The sequence below is a fragment of the Cyanistes caeruleus genome, chromosome 1 (genome assembly GCF_971803275.1).
Source record: "Cyanistes caeruleus chromosome 1, bCyaCae1.hap1.1, whole genome shotgun sequence".
NCBI lineage: Eukaryota > Metazoa > Chordata > Aves > Passeriformes > Paridae > Cyanistes > Cyanistes caeruleus.
The window spans coordinates 127347006-127367126 of NC_141701.1; the positions used below are offsets into that span (position 1 = coordinate 127347006).

At 36.3% G+C, this 20121-nt stretch overlaps 1 protein-coding gene across 4 annotated transcripts in view; it reads left to right on the forward strand.

Moving 5' to 3' along the window:
• Positions 1–19370, forward strand: part of COL28A1 (collagen type XXVIII alpha 1 chain) — a 72804-nt gene extending 53434 nt beyond the window's left edge. For 2 of the 4 annotated variants that reach the window (XM_086856441.1, XM_086856434.1), the window contains 11 exons: positions 844–912; positions 2915–2983; positions 7781–7849; positions 9759–9839; positions 9930–9965; positions 10146–10182; positions 10478–11032; positions 12270–12457; positions 14492–14708; positions 15143–15319; positions 15976–16847. In XM_086856441.1, the coding sequence (XP_086712567.1) occupies positions 844–912; positions 2915–2983; positions 7781–7849; positions 9759–9839; positions 9930–9965; positions 10146–10182; positions 10478–11032; positions 12270–12457; positions 14492–14708; positions 15143–15312 (1491 nt within the window). In that variant the 3' untranslated portion in view covers positions 15313–15319; positions 15976–16847. Of the gene's footprint in view, positions 1–843; positions 913–2914; positions 2984–7780; positions 7850–9758; positions 9840–9929; positions 9966–10145; positions 10183–10477; positions 11033–12269; positions 12458–14491; positions 14709–14850; positions 14998–15142; positions 15320–15975; positions 16848–19276 lie in introns of those variants that run through there. The other 2 variants (XR_002861549.2, XM_086856436.1) reach the window with 2 other exon arrangements.
• Positions 19371–20121: the final 751 nt, after the last annotated feature.

Here is a 20121-nt window from a genome sequence, read left to right on the forward strand (position 1 = left end):
TGCCTGGTAGTTAAGGGATGAGTCCCCTCTGGGTTTTCTTTGTTCTTCAGTAAAAGTAAAAATTGAATGTCTCTCCATTACCCAACCTACAACTACCACCAGAACTGTTGAAAATTAGTATGATCAAGGCCTGTACATTTCTGATCAAGTTGGCTGAAATCAACTAATGAATTCAAAATATACTGGAAAGGAAAAAGAGAACCAACACAGACAAGCAGAAGCACAGGCAGAATACATCACTTAAGCCTAATTTCTTTCTGAAATCAAGGTAAATGTTGAGGATTTTTTTAAAAAATGGGTGCTGTTCTTTTTATTCATCTATATTGATGCTACTAAAATTCATTTAGTTTTCATAAATGCCTAAATTTGACAGTTTTGGAAATTTTTTGGAAATTAAATGTCTCTAGTGTTAGAACAAAGCACTGTGTCAGTAAACAGGATCATGGTCATGGTTCCACTAGTAAGCTCCCTGTCCATCCTGGTGTGTGCCTGCAAAATGTGATGGAAAAATGGTGGTGTTTCCAAAGGGGTTTGCCTTTTTTTTTTTTTTTTCAGCTGATAAGCCTGCAAAGTGGAGTTCTAACTCTGTTGGGAAATAGGGAAATAACGTTCTTCACCTAGAGCTAAAATTATGTGGGAGCCTGTATTTTGAGCTGTTTGGGTTTTTTTGTTTGTTTGTTTGTTTGTTTTTTAAATACCTATCTATAAAGCAGCTGTTTATTTGTGTAGCATTTGTTTGGCTTGTTTCTTAAACTCATCCATTTGACTGCTTTGTACATGGATGAAGATGTAACATTTTAACATTTACTGGGTGTTGACTGACATTTCTGTGACTATTTTCAGGGAGACCAAGGAATTAGAGGCCAACCTGGGCCACGAGGGCCTCCAGGATGGGGAAGCATGGGTCCCAAGGTTGGTATGATGTGACGTTGAAGGTTTTTGTGCTCTTTTGTGATGCTGGCAGCCAGACCCTGATCTCTCAGACTCCAAATGATCTTCATCGGTTGTTGATTTACCTTGGTGCAGCTTCAGGAGAAATCAAGCATGTAAACATGGTCACTAGCCATACACTTCTACCAACTGGATTAGGAATAGTACTAACAGGATGCAAATTGCATTTGCAGCTAAGCTTTATGAGATTACATCTGGAGATTGAGCAGAGCTATCAAGCTGGTAAATTACTTAAATGATGCATTTTTTTCTGCTTGTATCTATTCTGTTTTCAAGATATTATTTCATGCTGGAAAATATGTTAAATATGAGTTTTATGTTTGCAATTTTTGCTCAATCAAATTAAATCCAATTGAGTTTGTTATTAAAACCATTAGGAAAGAAATATGAAAACAAAAATTTAATTCTATAAGCAACCAGCATGCAACATCTGGGCAATTTTTCCTCCCTCCACTAAAGTGATTTGTAGTTAAAAAGAGACATACTGATAAGAAAAGAAGTCCAGTACTTTCCCGAATTTCTTTATTACAGGTTGATCCATCAATTCTTTTTACAAAGCCAGTGAGAAGAAACATTGTGTGTATTTCTCCACTTTCTACAAGTTTAAAGATAGATACAGCTTTGTAACTTTTTTGCATAATAGCAGAGCGGAACAGAACTCGCCAGTGCAATTTTGTATAAACTAATATCTGAACGAAGAAACATTGCTATTACCAACTCCAAATACACAGTAAAAGACGGGGAATGAATACTTTTTCAGGATGCGTCTGATTTTAACTTGCTTCCTGAAAGCTGCAACAATTTCAGTACCTTGGTAAATTGTGGGGACACATGATTTGAAAAGAGTAAGTCTGGACGAGGATGTAGTCCCTCTTCTATGAGGAAAGGCTGAGAGAGTTGGGATTGTTCAGCCTGGCAAAGAGAAGGCTTTGTGGTTGAGATGACCCACCCTTTATGTATATTTATACATATACATGTATAAACAGTATTTTTCACAAGAGATTTTATGGAAACTTGTGACAATTTATTTTTCTGCAGAGATGATAATGATGACTTTTCAAACCTCACTAGTATCTAGAAGTTAAATATTTAGAATTATAAATTTGTATTTCATGATGACCAAGTTTTCTTGTACTTCTGCCTAAATATTCAACATATACATCTAGGTAATATACATACCACTGAATGATTTCCACTTACTGTACTGGAGCACAGTGATTATTTATTATAAGAGATTAAACAAAAGTCCAACCTGAGCTTGACAGAAACTTTTATGAAGCTCAATCAAATTTTGAAAACTTTTTCAATTAAAAACAGATCTTAAAAAAGGAATATCAACTGTTTAGTTTTGATGTAATCAAGAGGATATACTTCTCTTTGTCACTTTGAAATGTTAGATTAGCCTGCCTGCAAACACAGGAGCTCTGCCTGACTTTGACTGTACTGATACAAATCAGCATGTGCTGCTTTGGTTTTTCTCTCATCCCTTCCCACTTAGGATTTTCTGAATGACTGGTGCTCCTAGAGACTGTGGCACCACAGGGGCTTGGCATATGCCCATAGTACCCAAAAACTAGCTAAAAGGCCTGTCAAATTTACTTACATTAGGTTTTATTGCTCTGGTCCTTTGTGCCTCTGCCGTTGTGCCTCCCTTTTGTAATTGCACAAAGCTGTTCTGTAGACATGGTTTCTGTTGTCTTCTGTGTGGGGAAGAATGAGGGAAATACCACTCTGTGTCATGAGTAAATTTTATTCTTTCATTATTTTCAGGTTAATTGTTCCTTTGCTTTCCTGAGAATTTGCCAAGGATAATTACTAAGAGCCACAGTGAGAAACCATAAACCAAGGAAGAATCAGAACTAGAGTCTTTGACATGGTTTTACTTCTTTTGCTTGCTGTGACTTTGGGATTATTTCCAGAGTGTTTACCTCCTAATCCTTTTTTGCCTTACTGACTGTTATAGGGTATTATGGGACGTAAAGGCTTGCCTGGTCCACCTGGCCCCCCTGGTATCAGCATACAAGGAGACAAGGTAATCCGGGTTAATGTGATATCTGTTCAGTTTCTTCTGAAACTGTTTCTTAAAGAAATTAATTGTATTCTTTCCATCTTTGCCACTAGATCAGTGAATTCCTGCAAATACTAATTTTACACTTAATTTTAATATTCATAAAATAGCAATATTTACTTTATTTGCTGTGTTTTCAGTATTGCTTGCACCCAATTGCTTTCCTATTGTTCTTGTCATTAAAAATGTATTTAGCCTGGAGAAAAAGGCTTATCTCTGCCACATCTTATTGATTTACTTAGATCTGTAGCTTCCTCTGTGTTACACTTGTAAAAGGCAGTAACAGAGATCTACTTTGGCAAAATAAGTTAAACCAGAATCTAGGAATATAAATGAAATTAGGCAGTCTCCCACATAACTGAGTTTTTACTCACCCAGTTCTAGCCACAACTTTCCCCTTAAAAGGAGAAACACAAACATGATGACATATTCTGAGCACTCAGTTGTTAAATTGCCTTGTCCTATATGCATGGAAAAATTTATTAAAACTGGAGGCTCCAGTGGAGAACAACCCAAGTTACTCTTGTTTTCCTTAAATCAGTTTGCTTATAATTGAGCATATGATTGAATATTTCCCTTAATCAAGAGTATTGTGCTCAGGTCTCCAACTCTAAGTGGTCAACCACCAGTGATTCAGTAAAAGGGGCAATATTCTAGTTTGGTTAGAAAAGGTGCCTCTCCGTACTGTGATTTTGGGTGTAGATAGTAAAACCATGAGGGAATTCAGTGGCAAATAGGTCTTCATTGGAAAACAGTGACAGTCTGCAACCAACAAACAAATTTAAGAAAATGTGTGTTGTTTGCAAAAAGATTCAGAGGAGAATCTTTCTTTGGTCCATTGTGGAATTACTTCATACAAGCTTTACCAGAAAAGTAGATTCCTTCAGAATTTATTTTGTTCAGGACTTACTTTGATTACATCTTCAATGTCTTCCATTTTTATATTTGTGTTCCATTGTTTTATTTCGCAGAGGGCTCTTCCTTTATTCACTGAAATGTTTTGCAGCATAAAAACATACTTTATTATGCTGTTTCTTTTTTCCTTATTGTATAACTCCCTTTTATAGGTTCTGATTTATCCTGTTTCCAGACTTTCTTAGAAAGAGATCTCTACATGGTTAAGAGTCATGATTCTTTAGACCTTTGTTTCTGATCTGTTTTCAGTTTGGCACTGTATTCATTGTTATCAGTAATCACAAAGCTAATACATATTTTAACGCAAGGACATGAAAAGCTCTTTATTTTCTTTCCTCTTTTTCCTTTGTTTGCTGAATCTCCATAGGTTCTTTTTTCTATTCTTGTGAAAACCGGAAAAATTTTTGCCATCTCTCTATCACTTTATGGTATAGGAAAACTCCTTCCTGTCTGCCTTTAATAAGAATTTCTGCTGACTCTCCAGAATCTAATATTTGGGATATATCTTTGTTAATTCTATGGGTATTTGATGTTAATTATAAAAGCACTATTTCCATTCTGGACAAAAATATTTCAGTAACCAAATGCATCTGATGATACATTAAAAAAATATACAGATTTCACAATATTTTTCTGTTCCTGTGAAAAGATAAGGGTTACCCAAAATATGCTCAGTGTGCACATACACACCTCTCTCTCTCTGTCTCTCTCTTTATATATATTTAGATACACACAGATGTATATCTGGATGTTATGTTTACACTACTATGAGTAAATATCTGAAGCATGTTTTACTAGTGTAGAGAACTCAGTTTCAATATGGAAGATTTCCAGTGGAAGAACACACTGACACACTGTCAAACAAAGGCATGTTTCTAGCTCAAGGATGTTGGAAAGTAATGTGTCCTTGTTATGAAATGTCTTTGGGTTTGAGAACAAAACTGTAGTGATATGGTTGATCAAACTCAGCTGCTGCTGTTTCTGTAGCATTCCATGAATTGTGCAGGTACGATTGGTCTTGCCATTTCTATTTTCTTCCCTTAACCATTGCTTTCTAAAATTATGATTATTTTTATATAATTCTTGGGAACAGCTTATTTCTGAGCAACTTTTGAAATTGTCTTGCTCTGGCAGTGCCAGCTCCTTCCACACATAAATGCTTGTTGATCTTCTTCTTGTCCTTGTATCTCTTCACGCATCAAACTTCATTCTTTTTGGCCACTTTTTATCAGATTAAAGCTGCATTTGAGCTATCAATATCACTCCAAATATTTTTTTTATATATATAGAGAGATCTTGGTCTGTATATGGTAAGAACAGAATGCCAAAAATGAGTTGGTTTTCCAGTTAGTGTATGTTGATAGCTATATTCACAGATCTTCTTTCTTTGTGCTTGGTTCCTTTTCAAAACCACAGTCTAGACATTCTCAGATCTGCACTCAGTTCATTTTGGTAGTAGTGGTAGTCAAGTTTGAATTTAATTATGTACATGGATTGAACTGTCAAAGCCATAAATATTTTTAGATTAGTACAGGACATTTCTTGGGTTTTGCTAAATGTACTGCTATGGAATCTATGACAAACCTTTCTAATGTTGATTGATATTTGTTGCACAAGTAGAGGAAGCAGGATTTGGTTCTGCAGTTGATGTTTTAAAGGATGAAACTCACATGTGTGTTTGTGAGAAGTGTCAGCTGTGTATGGGTATGAATTTACTTAGAACAGTAGGCCTCATTCAGTTTTCATTGCCTGAACACCATCCTAATAATGTCAAATGGACAATAACAAATGGCTGCAATAAATCTACACTTCTGTTGTGTCTGACATTCATTACTAGTGAAGGACCACTGGAATACACAACATATTCTGAGTTTGGTCAGTATGTGTGTGCTCTGCAGACCTGCAGAGGTGTTAACCAGGAAGCTGTGAGATGACCTGAGAGGGAAGTAGAGTCTGTCCCAGAGCTGAACAGCAAGCCTTGAAACAAACTGCCACACTATTTCATTGTGTTTAGAGGCCATTTGCTTTAACACCTAAATGAGGTCCCCAAGAAGCACAATCCCGCTAAAAAAGTAACTTAAAGGAAATTAGATAAAATAGTCACTCTGAGTTCCTGTGACAGTGCAAAATAAATTGCTTTGATCGTCCCATCGCCTTGGGAGTATTTCCTGTTTACAGGAAAACCCCCTAGTGCATCAGCTATGTAATGTGATACAGCCACCGTTCTCCAGTCTCCAGTGTCTACATAGTAGTGTGTGAATTGCTGCTGCTGTAAGAAACTGGGGAGAGAGGAAGTTCTGCTTACAGAGGCAAGAGCCTACTGGATAGCAGGTCAGGGTAGCCCTGGTGGCAAGCAGAGCATTTAATTCCCCCAGTTGGGGCTAGTGGACCAAGAGGTACTCGCAGGGCAAGGCTGTGAAAGCAATGCTCCAATGGAGATGTGGATGGTGGAGTGCCTTGGATACTTTTCCCCAGCACAGGGCAAAACCACAATGCACCCATGTGCAAGCAGAAGCTTCAGCAGGATCTCAGACAGATCTGGAATTTGGACAGGGAAAACCATCCATGGACATGACTTGTTGTACACTGTGAGGAGCTGCATCTCATTACCTAACTCCTGGTGAATTCCCAGCTCCTGGGAGCCAGGAACCCTCGGTACAAGGAAGAGAAGGTTGGCTTAGGTGTGCAGTATGCAGCTGTTTCTTTACCCGCAGAAATCCATAAGCCCCTATCCAGCTCAGCAGGAGTAGTTAGTGATCAGTCCTGCTGCACTGGTGTACCTTAGGTGATGGCTGGATAAACTTGGAAACACTTTTGTATTTCTCGGTCCATTATGAGCAATATGACCCTTTTAAGCCCATTTGTGAGCACCAATATAAGCATTAAAAAAAAAATGCTTTAGAGGGACAGGGAGAGCTCTTCACTGAAAAATAGAACTGACTAACCCTGTACTTGCACCTCATAGTCCGGTTTGATACATGTGGTAACTGCTTCTGATCTCATTGACATTCTCTGGAGCTGGTTTTGGTATCTGCATCAGGCACTGCTGTTAAGTGAATTATGTATGTAATGTGAATTTTGGTGAAGCATTTATGTACCAGGAAATAAAATCACTTCTATCTGTGTTTAAAATGCATACAGCAGTTGATCTATAAAAAATACTTGTGTTACCCTATTAAATAATGCAAGAAAGTTTCTGGAAGCCAGAAGCTATGAAGAATTTTCTGTGTGTATGTAACAGCCGTGTTTTATAACATTGTGTGCCCACACAGCTAGCATGAGCATGCTTTTTAAGTCTAACTACATGCAGCAGGGCATGTGTAGCAATCCTTATAAAAAATTTTGAGCTTTGTAACTGGACTGATAGTGTCTTTTGAAGTAATAGCAGAAAGATGTTCTGCTTTCCACACTGTGAAGAGTAGAGATGTATTCTTAATTACTTAAGATCAGAAAAAAAAGTCTGCCCTGCAGAGGTCATGAATGTGTATTTCTAGAGAAACTTTGGTTTGGATCTCATTTTATTGCTTGTAGACAGGATGAATAACTCTGAGCCTCAGAGGGATTATTTTTGCCTTTCATCTCTTTCAGTGGAATGACAATTTTTTTATTTTATTAATCAGGCATAAACTCTTCATAATATACTTTATAAGGTTCTCATATATGCTCAGAATCATAGCCAATTGCTAGTTTTTATTGCCTTAGACCACTTTTTTCTTGAAAATTGTGTGCTTCATCCCATAGTATAATATCTGGCTTTTTCTATGATGCAGAGTGTTCAAAAGTGAACGAGACAGCATAGATTTTACATTAATTTTCAGTTAAACTTAAGTGTTGTATTCTGTTCAGGGAGAAAAAGGAAATAAAGGTTTTCCTGGACCAAAAGGATCAGTAGGAACTGGCCTTCCTGGACAAAAGGTAAATCCTAGGTTTGTAAGGAAAAAAAAGGGGGTTTTCTTCCTTTATTGGTTATTTGGTGTGACAGGTCTTTGAAGAGAAACAGAAGACAAAGACATTACCTTATATAACTAGCAAGGTAAGTACCTGCTACTCATTGTCAGCTTTGAAGTCTTTGAAAATCCTAATGGTCACTAAGGATCAGATTACAAAGTAGGATGTAGAATGAGGTCATACCTGTTAGCTGGAGAATAATCCTAAATTATTAAAACTATGTATTCAGTTGTTTTTTATATTCCTCAGGTATTACAAAATAGCCTTTTATTTGCCAGGCTTCAACAAAAAAAGGGAATTTCTTTATGATTAATGTAATTTAAGGGCTTTGACTTGTTTTTTAATATGATGATTGAAGCCCAAGTTTGAATCTCTCCTTACTGAATAACTTCTTGTGAGAATTTCCTACACTTAACTATTTATATCTAACAGCTTGGGAGTTTTTATGTGAATATCAAGCTCTTTCACAGAGATTCAAATTTCTGCCTCCTAGTTCTATTTTCACTCACATTCCAAATGCCACATACTGTAATAATAACTAGCTATATTTTCACTGATCTTCATTTCAGCTTGTATGTTGACTAATCTTTGTAATCCAATGTAAATCTCTCCAAATACTCACTTTTCTGTTTGCTATTACTATAGCAGACTTGTCACACATGAAAAGGAATTGTTTAGTTCAGAAGGAATTTCCTATATGTACCATAAAGATCAGGTTTTAGTGTATCTAAGTGTAAGAAAGTAGCACCACCACCACAGTCAGCAAATCATATTTGCTTTCCTATTATTATTAATGCTGACATTAACTTAGATGATGTTAGATTAAATTCATGGAGAAGTAATGGAAAGTAATATCCTTTGCTGGATATTATGATTTTGTGAAATAGAATAAGAACTGTCTTCCAAGACCTTACTTAGTTTAAACTGGTTTTCTTAATGTTGTGAAGGAGCTATTTACAATTATCAGATTTACAACAGTTTGAATAAGATGAGAATCAGACTGATAATGTCAAAAGGGTTCTTTAAAACTGGTAGCAATCACCACAGTGAAGGCTATCACACAGGAGTTACCTGTCTGATTCCGTTGGCCGGGTAATAGTGAGGAATAATATCAAAATGAACAGTAATCTAGATAAATTCATAAGCTTTAAAATTTCAAGTGAAATGTAAGCTGGTAAGTAATTTCCAGAGAGAAGTAGTAAAAACTGTCCTGTGCAATCTTCATCTTGAAAAAATGTCTAATTCAGCACCTGAATCTTACAATGTTTTATTCCGTTATGTGAAAACTCTCTCAGAATGTTGAACCCTCTCACTTTTTGGAAGTCAAAAGGCCTAGTCAGTTGAGGGGAAGTGTGCAAAATTTCTTCTAAATGTGAAACATTGTATTTTCCAGTGGGTTTAACAGTCCAAGCATGCCTCTTCATTTGTCTTTAGAAAGCTCACAGGTTTTCATTTGGCTTTTATGCAGAGCTGGTGTGAGTTTCAGCACAGTGGTTGACCTGAAGTAGTTGTATCTCTCCTTAAGTCTAAATTAACATAGATCCAGTTTACAAACATTGTTTTAGAATTTAAGAAAATCAAAGAACAGAAAATATTATATATTCTTGACTTTTGCATACAGATGTCTTTACTCCCTCTATGGAACTAAGGTAATGTTTCAATAAAAAATTTTAAAGACGCTTTTACTGTACGTTTTGCTTTCTCTGAGAGCCTGCATTCTGATATTCTCCTTATAATACATACAAGATAAACCATTAATAAAAAAATCAAAAGAGCCAGAAAATTTATCTTTAAACCTCAATGAGCCTTACTTTCAGCTCTGACAATTAACAAAATTGGAGCTATGATTGTATTTAATACGGTTGTTTTAAATTAGGGAGACTATGGTGATAAAGGTGATCCAGGGAGTAAAGGTGCCAAAGGAGAGATTGGAGACCCAGGACCTCCAGGGCCAAGGGTAAAACATGTTTTAATGTTACTTAAATTTACACAATAGAAGCTAGAAAAATTTGGCTATTGTTAATTTTCTTGCTCTACATGTTTTCAGGGAATTGGGGGAATAAAAGGTGAACCTGGTCTTTCGGTAAGTAGGTAAATAAATTATTTGTAGCAATAGTAGTTTATCTGGGGAATATATTTAAGGGTTATGTGATCTTACACAAGGCTGTTTATGAGATACTTCATTGCCTATATTTTTGTAATTAAATAAATATTTCAACATTCTTAACACTAGATCACACAACAAATTAATACTGTTTTTCAGAGAGAAGATGTTATCAGACTTATCAATGAAATATGTGGTAAGCATTCCAGTATGGAAAAAAAGTAGTTCTGATAAAACACAGTGTATATTGACTGTGTGGATTTTTCCTCTGCGTGTTTTTGTGTCAGGATGCCACTGATATGGAAACAATGCTCACTAGGTTACCAGAGCTATATCTAAAATTTGGTCCAGCTCTGTTTCTGTGATCAATACCAGTAACTAGAAATCAATTCATTAACTGAGTTTTAATTGTCTGTTAATCTGATGTATGAGTTCAACTCATTTTTTGAAGGTGGTTTCTCATAAAATATCTGAAATGGTTATTCTTCTAGGTTGTGGTATCAAATGTAGAGTAACACCACTGGAACTACTATTCGTCATTGACAGCTCAGAAAGCGTTGGACCAGATAACTTCAATATTATCAAAACCTTTATGAAAACATTCATTGACAAAGTTTCGGCCAACCACGCTACAACCCGCATTGGCATTATCAATTTCAGCCACAGAGTGGACCTGGTGTCTTCTCTGAAGCAGTACACAAGCAAAGAGTACCTGAAATCAGCTGTTGACAAGATGCCTTACTTAGGAGAGGGCACATACACGGCTTCTGCTATCCAAGAGGCCATTCACCTATTCCAGGCCGCGCGCCCGGCAGTGAGGAAGGTGGCTGTTGTAATAACAGATGGACAGGCTGACAGTCGTGATAAAGTACAACTGGATACTGTAGTAAGAGAGGCTCATGCTACAAATATTGAGATATTTGTCATTGGGATTGTACAAAGGACTGATCCTCACTATGATGATTTCCTAAAAGAAATGCAGCTCATTGCAACAGACCCTGATGAAGAACACGTTTATCAGATAGACGACTTCATAACGCTTTCAGGTAAAAGAAACTATTTCAGTAAGAGGAAACTGGAAATGAGCATGTAAGGGAGTTTGGTCTCTCCCATGGCCAGGCAAGGCAGTCTGCTGAGTGGCAGCTTTTATTTCTCTTTTGGAGAAAGTTCACTCTTGTTTTGCATCACCTTTGGCCAAATGAAACTTGTGCCAAATTTTTACCTGTTGCAGAAACAATAAACCACAATGAACAGTTTTCTAAGCCTGGGTCTTCTTTGGGATGCTCCTCTTTTGTGAGAGATTGCATCAGCCTTCCTTCACAGTCCTTTGTGCTTGGCCGTAGTTTCATCCTAGAGAGATGCAGATTTTCTTCCGCTTTGACATAACATCTTGGGCCCTTTCTCTTTCTTTTGGGTTTTGTCAGTCTTGGAATCCCTCCACTCTCTCTTACAAGCACTTCCTCTTTTTTTGTTTTTTTTTGGGGGGGGGGATTTCTTTGGTTTTTTTGTTTGTTTGTTTGTTTTCTGAAAGCCATAAGGAAACCTATGCTTTCAGCCTGATTCCAGTGAAAAAATTATGGAGCCACAAATGAGGGAATGGGATATGATAGACATGGTATATTTCAATGTATGTGGCTTGAAAAAAATCTGTGGCTATGGGTGAAATCAGGAGAAAATCCAGAGGAAATCTATAATGACCCGTAAAGAAAAAGGTACATTGATCTAGACTAACTGTAGACCAGCCTGTACTTTCCTGAGCATAAACTTTTCCTGTTATGCTGAGGTTATGAATGAAGTTAACTCTGGACTGAAGGCATTAAGACAAATCCAGGCTAAAGTCTCGTCCATGCTGGGATTAAATTTAAGGCTTAGACTCCAGCATTCAATATAAAAATATTCCCAGTCCCTGTTGTTTTTTGTTTTTACCAATAAGTAGAAAACTGTTTCCCAGTTTTTCTTTCTTACATGTAAACACTTCCTTTCCTTCACCCTCATTTTTTTGACTTTTTTCTTTTCTGCTATGTCTCCTACTTCCTAGAGAGACTTGGTATTTTTATCTGTTTCTTCTTAAAAGAATAACATGGCACTAAAATAAAATAATTCAAACACTGTGTCACTTTATTACTTTTCATTTGCGTTTTGACATAACTACAGAAGATGGTCTTTTACAAGTCACTGTGATGAAAGATTTAGGGTTGATACTGCACTAAAAGCTTGTTCTGGATTACTGTGACTTCTTTTTATTACCCTTTTAAATCAACATTATTTAATTAATCTTTTCAGCTCTTGAAAATAAACTGATCACAAAAATCTGTGAGAATGAGTCTGCAGTGTACACCAGAAAATACAATATTTTATCTCCATCTCCCAGTCTGGAATCTGAAATTTCCAGGAAAGATGCTAATAGCCAGTTACCTAAAATGACCACTTCAGAGATTGACATGCTTCCTACAGAAGGAATTAGTTACCCAGTGAGTAAAGAAGTAACAGTTGTAAAATGTTTTTTAATTATGTGTCTTTATTTGAATTCAAATATTTTACCATCTTTATTTCACCATTCACCTTTTAATATGCAAATAACATGCCATTTGACTAGACCAAAGTGTTTGAAAAAAATTTTTAGAGTGAACTTATTGCAGAGAAAAACATTTATAAAAGAAATAGGCAAATACTCTCTCTCAGTTGCGATAAACGTTAACAGTCCTCATGTTTTTTGTAGGTCCTGTTCATTTAGAAGTGAGTTAAAACTCTTACATTTCTATTGTGGCAGGTGCACAATGGATAAAACATTTATTTATGTGCAAGCTGATGATTAATACAATGTTCCTTGTCATGGTCATGCACATTCCAGGTTGTTCCCAGCCATATTTCCAAGTTATTAACCCTTTGGTGTTGTTTCATTTTCCACATTGGGCTGTACTTATTTGTTACTCTTCGTCCTCCAGCTTTAAATTTCTCCTGACCTGCACTGAGGTTCTGTACTCCAAAGCTGTGCTGCTGCACAGACAGACAGGACAGGGAGGGTTTTATTGCAATAGATAATATTTTCTGCAGGTGTGTATCACCTCAGCTCCTTTATTAGGTCTCTAGTATTTGTCAGCCCCTGTCAGAGCATTGGATTAGGATATTTGTCAACTCTTTAGAACATTTTTATTGCTTTGCCCAAAATAGTCTATGATAAAAACTTGGAGCTTTACAAAATGAGCTTTGCTTGCCCTTATAGCCAGATGGATAAACTGGTTGAAATACATGGTGCACAAACCTCTGTAGCTGCATGGAATGGATATAGCAGACCATGATACTGGTATTCAAATATTAATTTAATACAGATTAGAGATAATTAAATATTACCGACTTAACTGTAGAGGAGCCAATGGATTATCCACTATTAATCCTTGTAGTATTGTTTATATAATATCATTCATAATTAAATAGTTCACTTTCAAAATCTAGGTTAATTTACAAGAATAAGAGCTCCTTTGGTAGGTGTGAAAGATTTAGGTTTTAGGCTTATAATACATCTAGATAGATCTGTGAGACAATGAGGGTCAGTTTTGACATTCTGTATTACTAAGAAAACTAAATGTAAATCTAGATAGATGTTGATTTTATAAAACATTATAAGAATCAGAAAGGATTCTTAGGTAGATTCTTAGATACATCAGATAGGACTAGGTGCTCACACACTTAGTTCTGGGTGCCTGTTATGGTTTAATCTTCAAACTGTTGAACTACTGTCATAAATAAACACAGTCTTTTCGTAGAACTAGAAAAGAAATGCAAAATTCAAAGGACTAGATGAATTGTCTGCACATTTAAATTTCACCATGACTGAGTTCCAATCACTCCAAAGAATTTTCTTAAACTGACTTTGTCTGTGGTGGCCTGTAAATGGGAAGATATTGAATAGAATCAAATTGCTTTCTGTTCTCAGTAGGTAATCAATGTCTGATTAAGGCAGTTATTTGTACTATACTGTACTATGGACCTTGTGAATCTTCTTGAATACACTAAAACATTAAGCAAATCTTAATATAATAGTTGCAATTTGAAGAACAGGGTTGACTGCTTAACACTTCTATCAAGGTAAATTCTAAAATTCTAATGATTAATAACTGGCTGTTAGCCAGAAATAGGGCAGATTGAAGATGTCAGATCATGCCCAATGAGTGTACAGGATGTTAAGCAGCAGTGATGTACCAAAAATTCCTCCCATTTTTTATTTGTATTGCAGACTAAGTAGTGACTGGAATTTAGCTTAAATTGAATGCATTCAGCTTAGTGGCTACATCCAAGGCATTACTTTGCCTCTTCATTATGCTCTCATTGTCAGAAAATTATGACTCCATACTGAGTAATCACAGTAACCAACCTGCTGTTAATAGTATTTTTTCACACATTGCATAGCAGAAGTTTCCTGCATAATTCTATCTTTTTTTTTTCTTTTTTTTTTGTCATAGCATCAATACCCAGGCATAATTTAAAGATTTTCACTCCTTTTGCAGCATAATCCACCACAATCTGGATACATTGAGCCTCTGCCATCTTCTCAGGACCACACCGTGACCACCTCTGCTCACAGAGAATCTCTACTTCCCTCAGTTGATAACATATCTGAAATCAGACCCCTAAGTCCAGCTGTCAATCCTGTCTTCAGTGGAACTTCTACTGAAGATCACCAGCCAGCTCTGTGGCAAACACAAGTAGCAACAACCCAAAAAAGTGAGTAATAAATACTGGTCATAGGTACTGGGTAGCAAGTCTGTACCAAAAAAAAAAAAAAAATTATGAGCAAACCCCACTCCCTCTTCCAATATAATTTAGATTTTCTTACTATTTGTATTTCTGGGTGCTCTGTCTACAGACATCACAAAGAGACAGATTTTCAGACTTGGATGATACCCTTGTGTACCAGCTGCATGCTTAGGTATTTAAATAGCAGCTTGATTCTTGCATCAGGATTTAGGCAGTCTTGTTTCCATCTGATCCTGTATTTTTCAGGCCTGTTCAGGTAAGTCATTAATGGAAGTGGAATTTGGCCATGTACTGCAAGAAAGAAAAGAAAAAAGGGATGCTTTTCTTAGTAAAGGAGGCATTTCTAAGATAACATAACTTATTCCCAGAATCCAAGCTATCTTTTGCTGATACACTTTCAGATCCAAGGTGCTTGGAACCCATGAAACCAGGGGATTGCTGGGACTACGTGGTGAAATGGTATTATGACAAGAATGGCAATTCGTGTGGCCAGTTCTGGTATGGAGGTTGTAATGGTACCAACAATAGATTTGAAACAGAAAAAGAATGTCAAGAAACCTGTGTTGATTGATGAATAAGTAAGTTGTCTCCTTCAGGTCCTCCCTCAATTGCCTCTTTTCCTACTTATGTTTTATTTTACATTAATCAAAACTCAATTTTCCTTTTCAACTCACAGCCTATGCACTCAATATCACAAGGTCCTTCTGTAATTTCTTGAAATTTCTGCAATTTCAGTCATTGCTTTTCTTTACAACTTTATTACTAGTGCTTAACTACTTTACAGGAGCACAATATTGTCACCAACTCCAACTTTTCCACTTCCCTATTTACTCCCTTCTCTAGGTCACTTATTGAGTAGGACAGGCCATGGCATCTTCACTGACATCTCTCCACCAATTCTTTATCCCATTTTTTTGTTTTATTTTTTTCACAACTTACAATACTGTCCCTCTCAAATCAGAATAACTTTTATTAGGGGAGGGACCTTACATTTTGGAAATCCAGTCAGACTATACTGGCTATCTTAGATCCATATGCTTAGTGAGCAAGGCATGGCCTTCAGAGAGGTTTCTTATCAAGTGTATAACTGCCTTTACAAATGCCATATAACTCATCCCAAATGACTTGCATTAAATGCTCTATTTCAACTTTCACTACAGGAAAATTTAATGGAACTGAAAACATGTTTTTCAAAACTTTTCAGGAAAAGTAAACAATTTCTTATTTATTCTAGAAATTACTTCTGTTGGGAACTTTTGAAGCTGGAAGTTCATGTGTACTGAGGAAAACTGACTGAGAAGAATCCAAAATGATGTGTTAGCTTGAAATTATTACTGCTGTGCTTTATTGTTTTCCCCACTAGTGTCTGCACATTAACCAGGTTCCTGTACAATGTATGTTAACTGCAACACCATAGCAATAACTTGAAGTCACACATACACACACACACAAACACAGGGCGATGCATTTTCCCTGCAAATTTACAATAAACTGATACTATTTCACATAGGAATAATGCGGTTCTATTTTTAGGATTAAAATGTCAGAAGTGCTTACACTTAGTTTTTAATTACAAAGGTCTCTTAGTCTCATGGAAGAATAAAATATGCTCTAGTTTTAAACAATAATAAGTGGTTCCTGAAATCAGCACTCTTAATACAGCTTTTAGAGACCTAAATAAAGATTTCCATTGATTAGAGTTCTTCTTTGGAATGTAAAGGTATAGGTGATTAGAGAGGGGTTTTGTCCATTATTATTGTTATTATGTCCATTATTATTATGTCCATTATTAAAGCAAACTTGGATTAACATCAACATAATAGTTTCAATTAAAAAGGTTGGACCTTCATTTAGAATTACTTTAAAAACAGGGTTCTTCATGTCCTTTAGGGCAGTCAGTACATTTCAATTTCTCAGGGCCTCTGGGTTAAAAAGAAAAAAAAATTATTTCACTCTAATACTTTAATATATGCTACTAACTAAAAAAGGGAAAAGCACTGAAAGATATTAATGTTTATTTACATCCTTTCTACTTATAGCCATAACCCTATATGAGCACTTTGTTAAAACTGAAAATGATTAAAATTGGAAGTAATACCTGATAAAGAGTCAAGCATCATTATTTCTTTGTGAACAAAAGAACAGAATCTACACAGGCAGTATCAACAACTCTTGATATGCTCAAACAATTTCTTGCACAATTTGAAAATAAATGACAGGATGTACTTTACAAAATTAACTCTTTTGCAGCAAATAGGATGCAAAACCTAATTCTGTGGAAAGCTGTGCTTGGAGTAGAGTTTAAAGTTTTTAATTTTTTTCCCAAAAATATGGCCTTTTAAAATAAGTTTCATGTTAGAAATGAAAAAAATTGAGAGCAGCCCCAGAAAACATCCTATTCTTATACTCAGAACTAAAATTATGATAATAATTTTATCATAATAACATGATGAACACTCAAAAAACCTCCAAGGGCAAAATTAATTTCTGCATGACATGGAAGAGTAAAACTGAAAGATATTGCCTTGTACTATGCATACTACAAAGATCCCCTTAATCCTACCAGGAACATTTTACATTTAGCTGGACCTGGAAACTCACAGCAGCAAAGCCCACTGGAATTACAAGAGATAGTAAGAATCTGCAAGATCTTTCAAATCTGTTCTAATCTTGTGTGCTTGGGCAGTTGCTTGGGAGATGGGATTAACTGTTTGTTCAGCTCCAGATCTCCAGACAAAGATAAACATCTGTCTAAGAAATACTGGGGATAATGATTTTGGGAATAAATATGAAGATGTAGGTTATGGGTTTGCAATATCTTCTCTAGTGTTTAGTGAAAACCTTTCTGGTAAAGCTGACAAGTTTTAGTAAGCACAAATAGTGACATCATTTGTTACTTAACAAGGTTATAAAACAAGCAGTTACTTTTTAATATGCATACAAGGACTCGTTTTAATGCCATTAAATCAATGCTATACAAAAGACCACTGCTTTATTTTCCACTTTCATCTAGAGTTGACTAAATCTTTTGCAACAAAGAGGGAAAAAGTGGAGGCTATAAGATTGTTTTAAGAGTTGTATGCTGTTCAAATCAGAATATCCTGAAATGAGCATCCTTTTTTGTTCAGGTCTTTCTGAAGAAAAGAAAGACTCCAAACTCTGAATGCACAAACACTGAATGAACAAAACAGACTACAAACTCTGAATGTATGCTCTGCTATTTAGTAAACTATAGAAAAGCACATAAGTCCCTCCTGAAAAGACTCTTCAAATCTGTATCAGCAGTGACTGGCAGCACTGGCTCCCATGTCTCCTCACCAACTCTGCCTTCCCAAGGTGTCATGGGGCAACAAACCAGGAGAGGGCCCTGCTTGCCAAACATCCACCGTTTTATTCCCAACTAGTGTAAAATCATACATCATTGCTGAGAGCATTACAGTTTTCACTGGCAAACAAACCCTTTATTTTTGTCAAGGGCAAATTTTAAAGGCAAGAATAGTTTAATCCTTAAATCATTAAATCTTCTGCTAGACCAGGCCAAATGCTGTAAACCATAAAAGCTAAGAGTAATGAATAATAGACTTTCCTATAGAACTGATCGTTATAAGATAAATTCTTTTTCTGACATCCTTGATTCTAAGAGTTCAGATAGACTCAGAAGATTAACAGTAAAATAGTATTCCATTTGCTCAGCATATGAGCATGCACTCACAGACCAGCAGCAGCTTTTCACTTTGAGAAGCTCTACCAGTCTCTTGTTCACAACTATCAAACAGAATTCATCTTTTGCCTTAACCCAGTTCACTCACTGTCTGTCCCTAGGACTCATTCAGACATTGATAACACTCCATCTTCATTGCCCATCCTGCTGTCTGCACACTTCTGTTGCTTTTACATCTTCAAATTTCCTCTCTGTTACCCTAAATTGATGGAAGACATGCAACATTTCCTGCACTTCAGTTTTGAACATCCTTGGAAAACTGATTAACTGATTAATCTTTCCTCATTTGGAAGTTGCCATCAAAGGCATTCCTTGAAGGGAAAAATGGAAAAAAAAGAAAAATAAAGAAGAATAAAAAGATTAATTAAAAATTATGCTATTGATAGCACAGCTGAGGCCAATATCCACATTTGTAAAGAAACATTTTATGGACAGTGTAGGTTTAGTGCCACATTCCCACACATCCTGGGTTGCTTCCTGAGCTCTTTTGATACCATTTGTACATATAGAACACCCTTCCCAAAGCTTGCAAGGGCATCACAGCACAGTTACAAGCATGTTCTCACAGGTAACCTGATGATTCTTTTTTATTAACAGAACAAATAACTCCTCCTTCTCCACCACTCCTCAGTGAAAGGGCCAAAGCATTCATGGGCAGGTGTGTGGCCAGGGACACCCCAGCTCTACCAGCAAGCAGAGAGATTTTTTTGATAACGAATGAACTGTACGTTCAGCACTGAGGTCTTAGACATTACTGTTATTCCTCCTGCAGCTTCTTATCATTCATTCTTTAAAATCATTTTTGTCTCCCTAGGCTGACCTTTTATCTTCCCAGTTGTAGAACTCTTCCAGGTGCTGCTGAAGCCAATCTGCAGTAGATCAAAGTTTTGAAACTCCACAGGCAAACGTAAGCAGACATCTCAGCTACCATGCTTGGTAGATAGACAAAGAAATATGAATTATAAATTGTATTTGGTTGCTAGATTTTTTTGCTTGAGACTGCCTTAAATATAAGGGTCTTTACTCCCAGGACTATTATTATATCTTTTTATGAGACAAATTCAGTCCTAAGCTTCAGGGATAAGTGAAACTCAAATTTTGAGCCAAATGCTACTGAAGTGTGACTTTTTTTCCTAACCAGGAATATGTAAAAAATCAGCCAAGTGGGTAAGGATCTAAAACATAATCCATAAAAAGTTTTCTATTTTGGTATTCTAGTGTATGTAAAGCCTGTTTTAGAGCAATTTGTAAGACAAAAGAAGGAGAGCCCATTGTCCCACAATCCCTGCTTTTAGCAGCTGTAACCTCCCTACACATGGACAGGGAGGGAGAAGGGAAATTTTTTGCATTTTATTGGTTTGGCAAAAGGAATCACCAACATCTGGCACGGCTAACCCTGGAACACAAAGAAACCATTTCTTATTTTAAAAGGAGTGGTCAATAAGTGCTTTGACAATAATAAATCTGGCAAGTACAAGCTCAACATGTGAGTAAAACCCCCAAAGAGTTTTGGATTAGTTTTAAAATAACTCAGCTAATCCCAAATGCTGCTGGAATTGTTTTGACTGGTGCTCCTGTCTCAGCAGCTTAAAGCTTTCAGGACACTTAAAAAAATGTGCCAGAGCAGTAAATAAATGATCAACAAATCAAAAAGACCCC